This window comes from Varanus komodoensis, unplaced genomic scaffold, assembly GCF_004798865.1.
Source record: "Varanus komodoensis strain SLA01 unplaced genomic scaffold, ASM479886v1 scaffold8, whole genome shotgun sequence".
In the NCBI taxonomy this organism is placed as follows: Eukaryota; Metazoa; Chordata; class Lepidosauria; order Squamata; family Varanidae; genus Varanus; species Varanus komodoensis.
Genome location: NW_025336481.1, coordinates 7648033 through 7666569, shown reverse-complemented (window position 1 = coordinate 7666569; position 18537 = coordinate 7648033). Strand labels below are relative to the sequence as shown.

Sequence of the window (18537 nt, the reverse complement as noted above, 5' to 3'; positions counted from 1 at the left end):
GCCTTTCTATCTGTCTGCCTCTCTAGATGCCCGCCCCTTTGCAATTGCCAATGTTCCTAGAAGTCCAAAATCTATGCAATTGGGTGGCAGTGGCTTTGGGGGAGGGAAGCGGAAATGCTGTTTTGCAGAAAAGCAAAGCTCAGCTCCTTCGCTGGTTGATTTTGGTGGGGGGGTTAGTCTAGAAGTGAAAAATGCACTTACAGTTGCCACAAACATTAAACTTTCCTTCCTCAAGGACTGAGACCCTCCCTTCCACATTTGCAGGCCCCCGGTTGATGTAGCGGAAGACGAGGCGGAACAGGTCAGGGGAGGTCACACTGAGGGTCACCACTACCTTGGGCTGGTGGGAGAGAAAGGGGAGAGAAGCAGAGCACACCTTAAATAACCTCCACCATCACCTGCCACCAGCCACCAGCTCAAGCACGGCAGTCCTGGAGTCCTGCTCCCAAAAGCAGCATGCCAAAGCGGTTAAGGAACAAAGCCAGCCCCATCTTGCTATTGCCAAATGGTGGCCTGGAAGGATGCCTGCGAAACCATCACACGCTGCACCTTCCAGCAAGGCCGTCTCTCACGTCTTGCCGGAGAAGCACGCTCCACCATCAGGAGTGGAGGGAAGGAAAAAGGAGATCAGGGAGAAGAGGAAAGAAGGTGATTTCTGAAGGGAAGCACACAGAAACTAGCTGGAATCTGTACTTTGTTCCTGCAAGGTATATTGACGGTGGCCAGCTTAGATGGCTTGAAAAGGAAACTAGACAAGTTCACGGAAGGTAAGACTGGCATTGACTACTGGGATCAGAGGCCGCTTGCCTCTTAGCAGTAATGGGAGGCCACAGCGGCACCCATTTTCTGCACATGGGCTCCCCCAGGCACCAGGCTGGCACTTTGGGGGCGGGGGGGGGGGGGAACAGGATGACGACAGGCCTTTGGCAGCAGACTCTGAAGGCTGCTTCCTAATTTCCAAACTGAACTCATGGGAACACTGCAGCAACTAGTTCCTAAAACTAATACATGGAAAGTGTATCCATGAATCTGGAAAGGCATCAGCCTGATGAGCGTAGAAGCAGTTCGCTATACCTACATCTCTCTTGAGAGCAGATGTGCATAAAATGCTTTCAGATGTATAAACCCTTATGATTTTCACAATACAGCTGTGGCCTGTGAATTCACTGTTTCCCCACCCTCTAAAATCATCATGCAGAAAGCTCAGTTCTGATACCAACAAAACATGCTGGGAAGTTAGTACTGCATGCAAACTTTCAAATATCTCAAAAGAACTTAGAAATGATATGACCACGATGAGCCCCAAATTTAGTTTTCTTTTCTATCCCCTCCCTGACTTTTATGTTCATGTCTTGATTTGGAGAGAATGGATATTTGGGACATTTATCAGTTCCACTGGCTGATTAAAATTCAGATGGAAACACCAATGGGCTGACATTCAAAATTCATGCAAATCTAAGGAGCCACGTGCAAACCGACCTGTGGCGCTATGCTGCACTAGCGCAAGCTATGCTTCCAGGAAGGCTAAACAAGGAACTACTTATTCTAGTTCTAGAAACTTATTCTTATTCGGGAAAGGTGGCAATTTCTATCATAAAGAAACGGAAATAGTCTACCTTCCAAAACTCACTTGCAACTTGAAAACAACATTTCAATTGTGGAATGAGAACTATTTTGAGGCTCTGGCTACTAAACAGAGGGGGGTTCTAACAAGGCCTCAAAAGAAATCGTGAGCGCATCCCATCAAAATCTAAACAGAAAAAGGAGAATAGGTCCTTCTGCACTCCTACAAAGCTTTTGCCTCAGGACACAAGCATCCGGCAATGAATACCTTTCCTCTGGGAAGCCTCTCCAACGAACAAAGCCGATCACCAGAATTCCCAACAAACCACACAGACCACACGTGCACGCAAATCTCTTTGTGGTCTGTGCTGACTTTGAAAAAGAAATTTATCTCCAGAAAGCAAGCAAAGTGGATGTTACAGTCTCAAGCCCCTTGTCATTTGCTCATATCAAGTCATGCAAGAAATCAGCTACCTTCATCAACGGACAAAAAAGCAACTAAAGCCACATACTTTGCAGGGGGAAAAAAGGATAGGAGAGTTTTCCTTTCCTTTGTGGGCGAGGGAGATGCTATGCAGAATTGCAACAAGGAGACAGGAAACGGGTGGTGACTTCCCCCCTAGGAGACCTCCTTTTGTTTGCTTACTGGCAATTCCTTACATACTTTCTGCCTAACCACTTTCTCTTCAGACAGACCTAATTAGTTCCGGTGATGGGACCCCAACTGTTCTATTCCTAATAGGCAAATAGGGTCCCACTGCAGACATACACACAAATGCATGAAGCACTCCCCTTCAAAGGTGCTTCCAATGTTGCAACTTTCCAGCAGAGAAAGCCCATCCACGGCCATGAGATCCATGCATAGATCATGTCTCTACTTCAGAGTAAGAATGTAGCTTGTACCCACGATGACTAACTGTGTCTGAGCACAGTGTTCCTGTAGGTATACAGGCAGCAAAATAGTAATGTGTGGTCCTTAGATGTGATGATCTACACATTTGTGCTATTCAGCAGTGCTTTACTTGTATGAAATTCATAACATTCAAAGATGCCTTTAGCATCTGTCCAAAGCAAAAGGTGGAGGACTAAGGCTTACCTGGATGGGAGACATTTGTGTGTATCCTCTCCAGCTGAAATCCTCAAATTCCAGAGGGTTGTAGCCAAAGCGAACAGGCTTCCCATCCAGTGTAGTTCCCTCTTCAAGCTCATATTTCAGGTGGTGAAGATCAGGGATATAATGGTCCTTTGCTGGTCTGCAGATAAAATGTGAGGTGTGTACTTTACAGCTTCATTTCCACCTGCACCACAAACGCCTCCGCTTGATTATGCAAGTCAACAAAATCTCTTTCTTGTATGTGTTCAATATATTCAGTCTGAACTGTTTGCGTTCCTCTCGAGAAAATCCCTGCCCAGAATTACGGAAGCAAAGTTACGCAATTTGCATGCTCAGATGAAATACATCAGCCCTTGCAACAGAGAGTGAAGCAGGGTCTCCAGAGAAGAAAATGAAGCCTGCCCACAGAAGCCCCTGGAAAGCACCATGGCGCCAGAGATCCCTCTGTATGTGCCCTCTCTGTCATTAATGGAGCACAACTAGAATTGAACAAAATGCCTTCCGCAGACTGGCTATCCCCTTTGCAGGAAGTGAATTTGAGGTGAGGGAGACTAAAATTCTTTTTAAATGTCCAGGAACTTACTAATTGCAAAAGCAGCTATTTCTCTCATGGGTCGCTGCACTAAAACAGCAGAAAAATGAAAAATGCTTTATCCCTTCAACTGTTCTCCATGCTCCTCCCCCCACCACCCAAATTGGGCAGCCTCTGAATATGGAGGGTCCACATTTTTAACTAAGCATGTTAGTTACAGATATGCTGTACATATTTAGGTGTAATTTTTCATAGCCAAATGTAGCTATTCCTTAATTTCTTGTATACCACCCAGACTCTATGGAATGGAGCCGTATATAAATACTAAGGTAAAATAAATGAAATCCTTTTTTAAGCCATCTAAACTAGCAGATGTGGTATCTGTCCCTAACTAATAAGAATGGGAACTGCTGGTTAAAGCATCCCTTAACTGAGATAAAAAGATAGGAAGTATTACCTCCATACAGGCAATTAATATACAAAATATTCCATCATTTTATGTGTTGGAGTCTCTATGAAGAGTATGTATACTGCGAAGCCAGGGGTCATAGAACAGAAGAGGTGGAAGAGGTCACACTGTGTGTGTGCATGTGTGCACACACACAGCAGACACTCGCGCACACACCCAGCGTGTGATCCTGGACCATCCACACTGAAGACTGAAGGGGGGTGACCCAAGTCCTTCACTGCGCCCTCCCCAAAGGAAAGGGTGGTAACCATTCATTTAAATGGGGAAGAGTAAAGGGGTACAGGTACACATGGATGAAGAGTGAATCCCACTTCTGCCTACGCAGGTCTATTTTGAGTTCCCTTTCCCATTTACGTTGAAATACAGATAATTGGCTTTTATGTACATTAGTTTACATAAATCGTTTTTCTCTTACTTGTGTCCTGAACTTATGACAACCCATTTGGGGTTAGGGATGAGAAGAGAATGCCTTTGTTTCTCTTCATAATTTACTGAACTGTAACCTGGTCCTCTTTAGGCATATTTTCTCTTTTCTAAATTAAAAATCCACACGCCCAGATTCGCATACAGAGACAAACCCTCTGCCTTTAGCATCTCTGCACAGCTTCCTGTCAACAGGCTTGTTTCCCAAATGACCCCACTCATACCTTCCATTCCACTCTTAAAACGCAGAAGGCTAAAGAAAGGTTTGAAATCCAGCAGCAAGAAGGTGAACCCCCTAGCGGGTCCTGCAGTAACACAGGTGCAGTCTACTAACTCTTACTGAGTGCATGCCGGGCCTTGGGTGTTCGCTCTGCAGCGGCAGGATCCCGTCTTCTCCTCACACACAGGACCGACTGACCCGCCGATGTCGCAGTGGCATCCTGCAGACAGGAAGCACAAGTTTACATTCCACAGCTGCGAATGGGCTCCAAAGAACATCCATCAAAGCCAGGTACCAAAGGGAGTGGCAGCACCGTGGCACCCTATTTTTATTCCATTGTCTCTGCTTTCATGTTGGCCTCTGGCCCTACCTGGATCTGTTTCCACTGCCTCCCAGCTCTGAACCATGTGCTCATCTTGCACCAAGCGCCTAAATTAAGCCTTGCATCGTGGCTCGCCTATCGTCCCTCAGCCCCATTCAAGGATACAGTCTTGTATCCTTAATAAAAATAGATAGCAGGGGACACTCCCGGTCTTTTCAGAGCCAGTGAGGTGCATGTTAGAGGTGAAGGACAACAACAACCTTCACTGAGGGCTTTTTATCCAGCCTATTTTAGAATGCCTCCTTCTATTATAAATCAAGAACAGTTTCACAACCTGCTCTGCTAATATAGTGCGCTATCTGATCTGCAAGCTACTCCCCTTCTCTCGAGATCTAAATTGAAGTGTCTGACAAAGCAGGGAGCATTCAAAGCAAGGTTTCTTAGCAATGATGTGTAAACAAAATTTATCTAATTCCTTTCAACTTGACTATTTTTACCCCTCCTGTCTCATCTTATTTTGAAACTGCTTCAGTGTATCTCGTTATTTATTCATCATACTTCCCTGATACTTCTTTTCCACTTCCTTCCCTTTGATCTGTGCTGCACTTGACCTCTTTATTTCATCAGTTTTTAGAAGGTGTCCCTTCAAAGCCACCCTCTCTATTTTTCAAATTTCACATACTTTTAAACAAAGGCTTGGCCAGGTGAGTAGTAAAAATAAGATGCTCCAATGGCTGTGTTCAAATTTGGCAAGAATTTATTTATAAAATTCTTCCCGAGTTGCTTTCCAACTCCAACTGGATCCCAGAATAATTTACACTTTAAAACATCACACAGACAGGAAAATTACGCACAGGAAGAACACAAAAGCAAATGGTTCTTTGGAGCTTAGCTTGAGTTTGGGCTTAGAAATCCACCCCCCCACCCCCCCCGCGCAACCCTCCCCAGGACCTGGCATTGCTCTGGAGGGTCAGGTTATTGCTGTGAGTAGACGGGCGATTTGTGCCCTTTCATAGAGAAGACAGGCCTGGCCATAACTTAGATCACCTTCCGTTCGATTACCACAGCTCAGTTTTCATGGAGCTGCCTTGCAGTGTTTGGACACTGCAGCTACTGCAAAACGCTAGACTGCTTTCTTCTACACACTTTGTTGACCATATTATACCAACTGAACAGGCAGCCTGTTTGTTTTGGGGCAGAATTCAAGGCGCTGCTTTTTCTGGCAGGAAAGTCAATGAAGTACATACAGTCATGCAGACAACTCAAGAAGCATGGAGACAGCAAGAGCCATCCTATCATGATTCTTCATCAAATCCTTAAGAATTTAACAGAGATGAGTGGGCACAGATACAGCCTTGGGTACATATTTTCTTTTCCATAAAATGGAGACACAATTCCTCAACTCTCATTCATACAAAGCTGAAGCTGCAAAATCTTCGGCAATGCATCTGGACCCATCCCACATGAGACCACTGCTCCAAGGGCGGCTATGATTCACGCTTGCACTGACTATGCCAGCATATGAGGAAAAAATGGCATACCCTGACAGCCAAAGTAACTCCCACCGTCCAGGTTGTAGTATCCTTTTTTGCAGGTTGAACAGAACTGGCCACAGATGTTGGGCTTGCAAAAACAGTGTCCGTTACCCTAGGAGACACCAATCACATAATGAAATCGACTTCGTGATACTAACGTACAGCAGCTAGCCTTTCTTGATGGATGGCACTGTCCTATGCCAGTTCAGTAAAAAAAAGGCCTAGGAATTATGGCCGGGGCATGCTGGGAATGGCAGGCCTATCGGATTGCACCTTGACTGTATTTCTTGGGCAAACAGAAACGATGAGGAGGGCAAGAATGAGAGAGAGAGTCTTTGAGTTACGAGAGCAGCTTTCTTTTTTGATCCTACAAAACTGCAAACATGCATAACATCCTGTCCAAGCTGTCAGGGAGATATTTGAAATGCTGCAGTTCAAAGTAAATAAAAACTAAGGCCAAGCCGGAGCCTCGTAAAGGTTTCACCACATGGCAGAAAACTTACCTGCTGGCATTCAGCCACACCTGCAATAGTCCCCATTGTGTCACACTGGCAGCCTGGGGGAAACAGAAAGCAACGAGCTGATGGTCTGTCCAGCAAAAGATGCACACTTCTAGGTTAACCTGAAGCTCACCCACAGACTAGTGCTTCTTTTATTGTGTTCTTATAGTTACGTGTTTCATTTTTATGACCCAGTCAACCTCTTTGAGGAAGCTGTATGTTTGTGTGTGTTTGCATGTGTACATGCGTGCATGAAATAAACAAACAAGCCCACCCTCTGGTACGGCCTTCTGCAAAAGGGAGCCTTCCGGATATGTGAGACTACAACTTCCAACATCCCCCATCTCCAGGAGTTGTAGTCCAACACATCTGGAAGGCTCCAGACTGGGGAAGGCTGCTCTGGCACACCAGGATGGCAGAAGCCAGCAATAAATTGAAAGGCTCAAAGACAAGCCCCATCGTGATTTCAAATTCCTGCTCTGCAAGAACAAACGGGGCTTTCTGATATAGTTGCTCTTACTTTGTAGGCAAAGATGTCGAATCACATTCAGCCCAAGGGCTAAATGCCATGTTGGATAAGCTTCTGAAGCCACATTCCACCAGCAGGGAGGGCCACAGGCAAAGGGGGTGGAGCCAAAAATATGTTAAATATCCACATGTTGCAGTTTGAAGTTCTTATTTCCAGTAACTAAGCCATACCAGAGGCAGCCTTTTGGAATGCACAAAAGCTGGGAAAGTACCAAACAAGCGGTGACTGGGTGAAAAGGGAAATGGGAAAGGGGTGTGACCATTCGAGGAATCCCCGAGGGCCAGATCTGGACCCTGAGCTAGAAGTTCCACATTCCTGGCATCACCTTTCAGACATGTGGAACTGTCCTAAAAGGACAGCACACCATTTGTTGAGGGCTTCTCAAATACTGAGGAAGTGGTAATTCTTAGACCTGCAATTTGAGAGCTTTTGCTAGATTGAAACCGAGCTTTATGCCTCCAGAGCCCATTTTCTGAGCTACAAAGGAGACTAAATCTTCATTACATTCAAGTTTAAGGATCCCAGAATAATATACTTTTTGTTTAGCTGTGGCCCAGACTAAAAGGTCTCTCTTGTGGCAGCACCTTTCTGCAACCTGCTCAGGGAGATGGGAACTGTTTTCTCCTTAGACACTACGGTACTGTGCAAGAGGCTGGACATCTGGCAGCTTGCACAGGAAAGCTGCCAGACTGGAAGCGTTACAAGGGATACGGCTTACTTATGCATCCGAACGGGTTATCAGGAGTCAAGTTCCAGTACAGAGGTTTGCACCTATCGCAAGCTTCACCTTCCACATATGCCCGGCATTCACAGGAACCCTGCAGAGGAAAAACATGGTGGAGGTGAGGGTCGGCGGACTCTCCTTTCCTCTCGAAATCTCTTTCCCTCTCGAAGAATCCAGCAGGATCAAAGGTAACACAGTATGGACGCACAGAAGCTGCCTTATACCAAGTCCAATCTGTCTTTCAAGCCCAGTATGCTCTGACTGGGAACAGCTTGCCCAAGTCTTGAGGGGAGTGATGGCAAACACTTTAGAGGCCGAGTGCCCAAACTGCAACCCAAAATCCACTTACTTATCGTAAAACGCCAACACTGCAAGAAAACCTGAAAACTGAGGTTTTAGTTTAGAAAAAACAACTCACACCCAGTCCCAGCATATATACAAATACATCCTTGGCAGTGCACTAACTGGACATGCGGAAGCTCAGATGAGTCGTGGCTAATGAGTCGCGGCACGTGATGTCATTGCCTGGTGCCGCTACTCCTTTCCGAGCATGCGCAGAGCCCCTGTGTGCGCTGTTATCCAACACTCGGCTGCTGGGGTGAGGTTGGGGTGACGAGCTCGCGTGCCGACAGAGAGAGGTCTGCCTCCCCACTGGAACATACATGCCATGGGTTCGCCACCATTGGCCTAACCCTACCCTGTTGCACACCCCTAACGCTAATATATGGGTAAACTTCCATGGAAAAGAGGGCGATTTTGGAAAAGCCTTCCTTGAGTAGCTCAACATTTCTGCCCATTCTAAACACATTCCAAGCATCAAAATAATGCCAGGACACCTCGTTTTTCCAACCCTAACCCTACCCTGGTGCACACCCCTAACCCTAATATAGGGGTAACATTCCATGGAAAATAGGACAATTTCGAAAAAGCCTTCCTTGAGTTGCTCTTTCTGCACAGCTCAACTTTTCTGCCCATTCTAAATACATTCCAACCATCAAAATCATGCCAGGATACCTCATTTTTCTAAGCCTAACCCAGTGATGGCAAACCTTTTAGAGACCGAGTGCCCAGACTACAACCCAAAATCCACTTATTCATTGCAAAGTGCCAACACTACAATTAAAACCTGAAAAATGAGGTTTTAGTTTAGAAAAAACATGTCACAGCCAGTCCAAGCAAATATATATATATATTCTTGGCAGTGCACTGACCGGTCATGGGAAAGCTCAGACGAGTTGTGACTAATGAGTCACAGCTTGTAATGTCAACACCTGGCGCCGTGACTCCTTTCCGAGCATGCACATGGCCCCTATATGCACTGTTGTCTGATGCTCAGATGCTCTGGCAATGCTGGGGCGACTTGGCCCGCATGCCGGCAGAGAGGGCTCTGCGTGCCTGCTGTGGCATGCGCGCCACAGGTTCTCCACCACTGCTCTAGGGTCTCCCTCTGCTCTAGGGTCTCAGGCAGAGGGAGGTCCCACCTCCTAAATGATCTTTTTTAACTGGAGAGAAGAAGGACTTGAATGTAGGATCTTCTCAACCCACAGAATTATAATCCCTTGTGTCATTCATTATCTGATATGAAACTGCCCTACAGATAATGTTCAATTTATTATAATAAGAAAGGATCATTACTAAAATAAACCGCTGTGGGACATACCTCTGGTGGCAGGGATAGGTCTTCATTTGCAAGCCCAGCAGGATTACAAGATCCCACTAAAACAGAAAAAAACCCCACAGTTAAGAACATGAATTAAAAAGAAACACAACCACCATGCACAGTTCTTTGGTGTAGGCTTGTGTAATACAGTAAACCCCACACAAGGATAGGCTGAGGTACCTTCACAGTGTGGGAATCCATAAGCTCCAGGAATACAAGCATCGCAGCGCAGTCCTATTACTCTAGGACGACAGGTGCACTGCCCAGTCTCCTGATCACAGGTCCCGTAGAGAGAGCCTTCTGTGGAACACTGACAAGCTGGCCAGAAAACAAACAGGACAGGTCAAAAAACGTTATGATGCAAATTAAGGTTCTCAGTTCTATTTCACGCAAGAACTGTAGGTAGCAGGAGACATCAAATACGAGTACACAAGGAAAAGCTTGTTCTAAGATGGTACCTACTCCAGCTCATGTTTACATCATCTAAAAACAAGGGAAGAACGTCATATTCTGCATTATTGTATTCTATTGATATACCAATTATTACCATTGAGGCTGATGGAAGCTATCGGAAGATATTTTAAAGTTAAGTGACAGCCCCTGAATTTTCACAATCTATGGGTTGTAAACTCAAACCACATTCATTTCAGAGAGTTTAGCTTAAATAGGATTAACATGTCAAACCTAAGAAAAGTCTACCAAGGTCAGTGTTACCTGCTAACTTGCTAGTGACCAGCAGGAATGTTCTCATGCTACTGCAGTAGTGAATCCATTGACATTTTGTAGAAAATTAACTATTTTATCTTTAAATCAATGACTTGATTAATAAGGATAAAAAAATACAGTACTGCAAATGAGAAAATGTGCTAATTGACGCCATTGCAGAATCAGGATCCATTTTGTTCGATCGGGAGTAACAGCGTGAAATGCATGTCTGGCTGTGCTCAGCTAGCTGCATGCAAACCATTTCTGCCTGCAGGATATAGTAATTCAGCAAGTAAAATTAAGTCCGGGGCACACCACCCGAGATCTTCGGAGGAAGGGAAGCATAACTGTCATAAATACACAAAACACGGGTGCATTTTGTCGGTCCAGTTCCATTAACCTTTGATCTGAGAACTAGTGATCATTTCAGAGTCAGACCAAATTATTTTAAATAACATTATTGTTTTAAAAAAGGCAGGAACTGACAACTGACTCACCTGAACAGGTAGGATACCCATAGAAGCCTGGGGCACACTGATTACATGTGTGGCCTATGTAATTGGAATGGCAGCGGCACTGACCAATGGGGCTGCAGTCATTGTCCACGGATCTCAGGGGGTCACAGGAGCAAGCTGCCAAAGGAAAGCACACAGCAAAGACTGAGAAGGTGATAGCAAAGGCCCATTAATGTCTTCATGTACCTAGAAAAATATTATTTTCTTTCCAGATGGAATGGAACCAAATGTCACAGAACTCTTACTGGGGGGCTGAGCATTTCCTCCCAAGCAGACAGATTCCTACATCTGTGCCATGTCCAGGGAACTAACATTTATGAATATTTGACCAAGATTTATGAATATGTGTAACTTCGGAGCCAGATAATACTTGGCATTAAGTCCTAGAGAAAATAATATTTGTAGGGGCTTTAATATATCAAAATGCCCCTCCTTTTAAAAAATTATAGGCTGATACTAGTTCCCCAAACACTCTCAGTGGAATTACTGATTCGGAAAATAAGCTTGCTAGCACAGAAAAAAGAAAGTTGTGAATTGTTTTACTGTGCAATGTTTTAATGCTATTTATAAGAGCATATTGTTATTTATATTGTTATTCTATTTCTGTAAGCCGTCCTGAGGCCACTGCAAAGGACGGGATATAAATGTCTTAATTAAATGAAAATGAAGCTATGAGCTATGCCGTGCAGGGCCACCCAAGATGGACAGGTCATAGCAGAGAGCTCTGACAAAATGTGATCCACTGGAGAAGGAAATGGCAACCCATTCCAGTATCTTGGCCATAAAAACCCCATGGACAGTACCAAAAGGCAAAAAGATATGACACTGGAAGATGAGCCCCTCAGGTCAGAAGGTGTCCAATATGCTACTGGGGAAGAGCAGAGGACTAGTACTAGTAGCGCCAGAAAGAATGAAGCGACTGGGTCAAAGCCAAAAGGACGCTCAGTTGCAGATGTATCTGGTGGTGAAAGGAGAGTCCGATGCTGCAAAGATCTATACTCCACAGGAACCTGGAATGTAAGATCCATGAATCAAGGCAAGCTGGACGTGGACAAACAAGAGATGACAAGACTGAACACTGACATCTTAGGAATCAGTGAACTAAAATGGACAGGAATGGGTGAATTTAATTCAGATGACCATCAGGTATACTACTGCGGGCAAGAATCCCTCAGAAGAAATGGAGTCGCCTTCATAGTCAATAAAAGAGTAGGAAAAGCAGTACTGGGATACAGTCTCCAAAATGACAGAATGATCTCAGTTCGAATCCAAGGCAAACAATTCAGCATCACAGTAGTCCAAGTCTATGTCCCAGCCACTGCTGCTGAAGAGGCTGAAGTTGACCGGTTCTATGAAGGCCTACAACACCTTCTAGAATTAACACCCAAAAATGATGTCCTTATCATCATGGGGGATTGGAATGCTAAAGTAGGAAGCCAAAAGATAACCGGAATAACAGGCAAGTTTGGCCTTGGAGTACAAAATGAAGCAGGGCACAGGCTGGTAGAATTTTGTCAAGAGAATACAATGGTCATAGCAAACCCAAGAGACGACTCTACACATGGACATCACCAGACGGTCAACACAGAAATCAGAATGACTATGTGCTCTGCAGTCAAAGATGGAGAAGCTCTATACAGTCAGTAAAAACAAGACCAGGAGCTGACTGTGGCTCAGATCATGAGCTTCTTGTTGCAAAATTTAGGCTTAAATTGAAGAATGTAGGGAAAAGCACTAGGCCTCTCAGGTATGACCTAAATCATATCCCTGATGAATATACAGTAGAGGTGAGAAATAGATTTAAGGAATTAGATCTGATAGACGGAGTGCCTGAAGAACTATGGACAGAGGTTCACAACATTGTACAAGAGGTAGCAACTAAAACCATCCCAAAGAAAAAGAAATGCAAGAAAGCAAAATAGCTGTCTGAGGAAGCTTTACAAATAGCTGAGGAAAGAAGGGAAGTGAAAGGCAAGGGAGAAAAGGAAAGATACAAACAACTGAATGCAGAATTCCAGAGAATAGCTAGAAGAGATAAGAATGTCTTCTTAAATGAACAGTGCAAAGAAATAGAAGAAAACAATAGAATAGGGAGGACCAGAGATCTCTTCAAGAAAATTGGCGATATGAATGGAACGTTTCATGCAAAGATGGGCATGATAAAGGACCAAAATGGCAGGGACCTAACAGAGGCAGAAGAGATTAAGAAGAGGTGGCAAGATTACACAGAGGAACTATACAAGAAAGAGCTTAACGTCCCTGATAACCATGATGGGGTGGTCACTGATCTCAAGCCAGACATCCTGGAGTGTGAAGTCAAATGGGCCTTAGGAAGTCTGAGCAACAACAAAGCTAGTGGAGGTGACAGTATTCCAGCTGAGCTATTCAAAATCTTAAAAGACGATGCAGTAAAAGTGCTACCTCAATATGCCAGCAAATTTGGAAAACTCAGCAGTGGCCACAGGATTGGAAAAGGTCAGTTTACATTCCGATCCCAAAGAAGGGCAATGCCAAATAGTGTTCAAACTACCGCACCATTGCCCTCATTTCACATGCTGGGAAAAAGCAGTGGCAGGAAGAGTTCTTGATCTGCATGGAGATTTTTCACCACCAATTACAAACGCCTTCTCCTCCCTACCAGCTTGTTCACGAACTGGCGTACCTTGACAATGAGGATACGAATGATATCCGAAGCTGCACTGGTCACAGCGAGGCCCGTCATACTCAGGCCTACAATAACATCTCCCAGAAGCATCGCAGCCTTCCGGCAATGTGCCAACCGCACTGCAGCCACAAACTACAATGGAAGGAAGAGCCAGGTTCAGAAACTTGCTATTTCAGGGGGAGAATTCCACATCGCTACATGGATGAGCCCAGGAAAACCGGCCCTCCTTGCGGGGATGCCAGATACTGCCATGCATGCAAGCGCAGCATCTGGGAGCCCCGGCCCTTTTGCAATACGTGCAGCAGAGCTTCTGTTCCATGCATTGCACATCTATGAAATTCCACTAAAAAAGCCACTTTTCTACTGAGGATATTAAAACATGCTCTCTTACTGACATAGTCGATGAAGACACATGGCCCTATAATTTCATGATTGGGCATACTTTTTCTTACTTCCAGTTCATGTTTTTCTAATAATGAACATTTTGATTAATACTGGCTAAAATGGAAGATAAAGAAGATGGGGAAGGAAGGAATTTTAGAACTAGTAAGGAAACAGGAGCCCAGTGGAAAAGAATAGTGAAAGATGGAACTACCAAACAGCCTGCGACTGACTTTAAGTCCCCCCAGGATTCTGAGACTTCACTGCACACTGCCTGCACATGTCCAAAGTTCCCTTTGCAACTATGAGGTCTAGAACCTTATGCACCTTGTAAAAATAGGCCTGCATAGACTATATTTATGACAGGCCTTGTTATTTGTATCTGAGAACTCACGTTGACACAGTGGGTAGTTGAAATAGCCAGGAGCACACCGATCACATGCATATCCTTCAAATCCAGTCCGGCAGAGACACTGAGCTGTCTCACTGTCACACGTGCCCTCAGTGAAGCCGGCTCCCGAGCACTGGCAGGCTGCCGGGAGAAGAAAGTGAGCACGCGGCTGGTCTGGCGCACGGCGCTGCACGTGCCCCCGTCTTCTTCATCAGACATCTCTGACTCGAGATTCAGCTTGAAATCCCACATGCGCTTACTTGGGAAACGCCACACTGAACTTACTTTGTAACAGACACATAAAGAACTGCACTGGGAGGTTCCCCTTGTTATTCTCTTGCCTCCCTTTGTGGAGGCTTCAGCATGCTTCCCGCAGGGCAGCTAGGAAAGTCATTCTCTGTTCAGAAGGCGAGTATATTAATCGTATATTAATCTGTAGGTGGCTGACCGATGGGGTACCTGCCTTAGTGGGGTGGGTTTCGCTCGGCCCTGGTGGCGATTCCAGCTCTAAACCAATGCCTTCCAGCAGCAGCACGTTGAACAATCCCCAAGGATTCCTTTTCTCATGAGCGCATCCAACCACGAAGCGGCACCATGTTGCTTTGCAGAGGATTGCGGAATGCACACGCTGCCCACACCTGGACGGCAGACCTAGCCCATCCGTCCTTGCTCTTGTCACATACGCACTAAGCACACTTTCCATCCAGCACCCGCCTGGGGCTCTGTACTGCTCTGCACAACGAACTGCCTGCTCTCCGCCCTTCCTGATCCACTCATGGGGTTCCCCAGTACAGTGTAAAATAGTTGCAACAGTTTATCTAATGTGAACACTCTAAAGAAAGCTTAATTTCAGCTTGATAGACAATTGCATACAAATGTATGACAAGCTGCATACAAGTAACTGGGCCTATTAGATTAGTGGAGTGAGTAAGTATTTATACTATGGGTAACCTAACAATTTGCTTCTCATTATATGTGAAGCTGGTTACAATGTTTTCCTGCAACTTCCCCCTTCTGGCCAACGAGTTCAACAGCACGAGAGGCCACAGCCATTCCAGCCACTATTTTCCGCTGCCCTGTGCACCTAGCGACAACCGAGTTGCCGGCATTCAGAGCCCTGATTGGCTGCTCCCTAATGCCCAGCTGCCCCACCACCATGTGCGCTGCCTGGCCAGTCGCCTTCCTACTTACCTCCTGGCCGGTTTGCTGAGATGCCCATCCTGTCCACCTGGCACAGGCGAGCTGCCATCTCCCCTCCGGGCACAGCCTCCTGCATGAGCATGTGGTGCCCCCTCTTATGTGGGACTGGAAAGTGCACTTGTATGTGACAGCTGTGCCAGGAATGCCATCCGGGCATCTTGGCCATCCAGCCAGGTTGCGCGCAAGAGGAGTGATTCAGCCCAGGAATCGGAGGGCATGTCTGGGGAGTCCAGACAAGGAGCTGCAGCCACAGAGGCAGCTGCGCTACCCTAATGAGTAGAACAAGGCTCCATGGAGAAGCTTCCACTGAGCAGACAAGGGCTCTGTGGAGGGCGGAGGCAGTTAAAAAACGAGGCGGCCAGCTGAGAACATGCCCAGGGGAGCACGCAGGCCAATGGGGGAGAGGCGGGCAGCAGAGGCAGGGGTAGTGCATGCTGGGATTGGTTCCCGGCCGAGAGGGTTGATGGGATACATGCCACCACTTGAAGGGAAGATGGAGCCATGCACAGACTACGCATAAATTGGTACCTCACTAAGGTAGGAACACAGGGCACAAGCAAAGAAAGGTAGGCTCATGGTGTTCCTTAGAGTTGTGTGTGAGCAGCCCCACTGTGTGTTGGATCCAGGGCCAGCCCAATGTTAACTACATCCTTTGAAATCAATGGGGTTTAAGTTCATTCTGACATTCACCTGGCATCTTCTCCTCCCTAACTTACTCTGTGTCTGAGCAGACCTGGATCCGGCCCAGTAAAATAGAGATACAACCAAGGAGAAACAATTTTCAAGAAAGGAACCATGCAGTTCTGTTTCAATTCCACCTCAATGCTACCTGTGCCAATAATAATAATAATCATAATAATCATAATAATCATAATAATAATAATAATTCCTTCCCTGAAGCCACTTTTCTCCCTCTTCTTTGATCACATTTCAAAACCTGGCTTTTGCATGAGGCAAGCCTACGCTTTCATCTCTCAGAGAAGAAACTCATGTGCAGGTTAACAGCACTTGCTTGAATTTCATTTACTCACGCTGACAATTTGGTCCGTAATACCCAGGCACACACTGATCACACTGGGTCCCCTGGAAGTTGGGTTTACACAAGCACAACCCAATCTGAGCATCTTTCCGGCAGGCATTCCCTCTGGTGCCGGCCACGTTGCAGTCGCAGTCTGCAACATTTGGGGAGAGAAAGGGAGGGAGAAAAAGAAATTCAGCTGTATGTCCATGTGGTGCATCCCGATCTTCAGTGAGGAACTGATAATACATGGTCAGACAAAATAACAGGAAGTATATTAGTTTCAGAAAGAAAGAAATGAAATCAGAAGCTTACTTATTATCTGCCCAGCTGGTAGGACTTGCTCTCCAGTATCATTGTAAGAGAAAACTGGCACTGCTAAATGAGGGGAAAGATGGTACAAACATTAATTCTAAGGTCAAGAAAAAGTCATTCATCAGAAAACACCAATCTAAACTATCAAAAGTCCCTCTGGGATTTCAGTACTACACTCCAATTCAAAAATTATTCAATCCCACCTTTTTCTTCCAATTCCTCTGGCTATCTTAACACAATATTGAAAGAACTGAATATTTAGAACAGCTTTTTCCAATCTAGTGCTCTCCAATTTTTTTGCACTGTAACTCCCAGTATTCCTGACTATCGGCCATGCTGGTTGAGGCTGCTGCAAAAGGACTAGAAAACAGCAGGTTGGGGAAGGCTGCTTTAGAAGGCAGCAGCTACCTCTGCTAAAAATAATCGAAGAGACAGGTACCAGAGTGGCCCCTGAATATGCTCCACCACTGCCATTAAAAAGACTGACATCCAGGCTCATTGAAACTAACACGAATGATGTCAATACATACAGTAGCAATGTGGAAAGTCCACATAACCATCCGCACAAGCGTCACAGTCCTCCCCTGTGTAATTTGGCTTGCAATAACAGCGGCCAGTGAGGTCCTCGCAGGTGCCATCCATGAAGTCTGACTCACAATTGCAACCTAGAAAGAAAGATCGTCACTAAGAATCCCCTATGCCAGATCAAGTCAAAAGCAGGGATCACTCATTTGATCACAGGAGGATTGGCAAGGCTTCTCTTCAGCGGGTTAAAGTGCCAGCTCTCCTGGTACTATCGCAAGTCCAAGATTTCCCTCCTGCTCATCTTCCTAAATAGTATGCCTTGCTTAAAACAGGGGTGTTGAATTGGGCTTGCTACAAATTTCAAACACAGTGCTTTGTGAATACCCTGGGTCAATATGAAGACAAGCTAATGGGGCCTAGATCAAATCAAGCCAGAGCCTGCCCAGGAAACAAAAATGACGCAACTGAGGATGTCATTCTTTGGACACACCATGAGAAAACAAGACTCACTGGAGAGGACAATCATGCAAAGGAAAATCAAAGGCCTCAGAAAAGAGGGAGAAAACCCACAAGGAGACGGATCGATTCCCTTAATGAGTCGCATCCTTGAGTTTACAAGAGCGGAGCGGAGCCATCAAGGGCAAGCCATTGTGGAGGGCATTCATCTATAGGATTGCCACACATCATAGCCAACATGACAGTGCATAACAGCAGTAGCACCCGGTTTGAATGGGGGGGGGGCAATGACTGCCCCCCCCCCAGACTTGCACGAGTCCCATGACATCAGATGAGCAGGGTGACATTCGCCTGGCAGCACTGGTTCCCCAGCTCAAGCACCAAGCAGATCTCGGTGCTTTGCCCAAGGATCAGACTTCACACACGAGTCTTCTCTGCTAGGAGAAGTCCTACATATGGCAACGCCAGTGCAGCTCCCTCCCTGCTGTTTGCCCATTGGCACTAACCTATCTGCCTCCATCCTGCAGTGGGGAGAGGAAGCTGGGGCAGCGGGAGCTGAAGTAGCCGGGTCCCCTTTGTTTCTCCGACAAAAGGAACAAAGGAGACACGGAGAGCACTGCCCATCTCACTTTCTTCCTGCAATGGAAAGTGGCACCAAGGAATGGAGCAGAGCTGCTTTTGTTTCTTCCCACTCAGGTTAAACTCCATCAGTGTTTGCTTTACAGAAATCTAAGTATCATCATAATGATCATCTTCATTGTGATGTGAACGAACA

The 18537-nt window shown here is 45.8% G+C and overlaps 1 protein-coding gene across 4 annotated transcripts in view; it reads right to left on the bottom strand.

Moving 5' to 3' along the window:
* LAMA5 (laminin subunit alpha 5) overlaps nucleotides 1-18537 on the bottom strand; it is a 194416-nt gene that overhangs the window by 68983 nt on the left and 106896 nt on the right. For 3 of the 4 annotated variants that reach the window (XM_044455407.1, XM_044455409.1, XM_044455410.1), the window contains 13 exons: nucleotides 17312-17446; nucleotides 16782-16844; nucleotides 16480-16620; nucleotides 14252-14389; nucleotides 13474-13608; nucleotides 10794-10928; nucleotides 9772-9909; nucleotides 9592-9647; nucleotides 7926-8025; nucleotides 6682-6734; nucleotides 6185-6290; nucleotides 4442-4541; nucleotides 2660-2816 (listed from right to left, as the gene is read on the bottom strand). In XM_044455407.1, the coding sequence (XP_044311342.1) occupies nucleotides 2660-2816; nucleotides 4442-4541; nucleotides 6185-6290; nucleotides 6682-6734; nucleotides 7926-8025; nucleotides 9592-9647; nucleotides 9772-9909; nucleotides 10794-10928; nucleotides 13474-13608; nucleotides 14252-14389; nucleotides 16480-16620; nucleotides 16782-16844; nucleotides 17312-17446 (1457 nt within the window). The remainder of the gene's footprint in view (nucleotides 1-2659; nucleotides 2817-4441; nucleotides 4542-6184; nucleotides 6291-6681; nucleotides 6735-7925; nucleotides 8026-9591; nucleotides 9648-9771; nucleotides 9910-10793; nucleotides 10929-13473; nucleotides 13609-14251; nucleotides 14390-16479; nucleotides 16621-16781; nucleotides 16845-17311; nucleotides 17447-18537) is intronic. The other variant, XM_044455408.1, reaches the window with a different exon arrangement.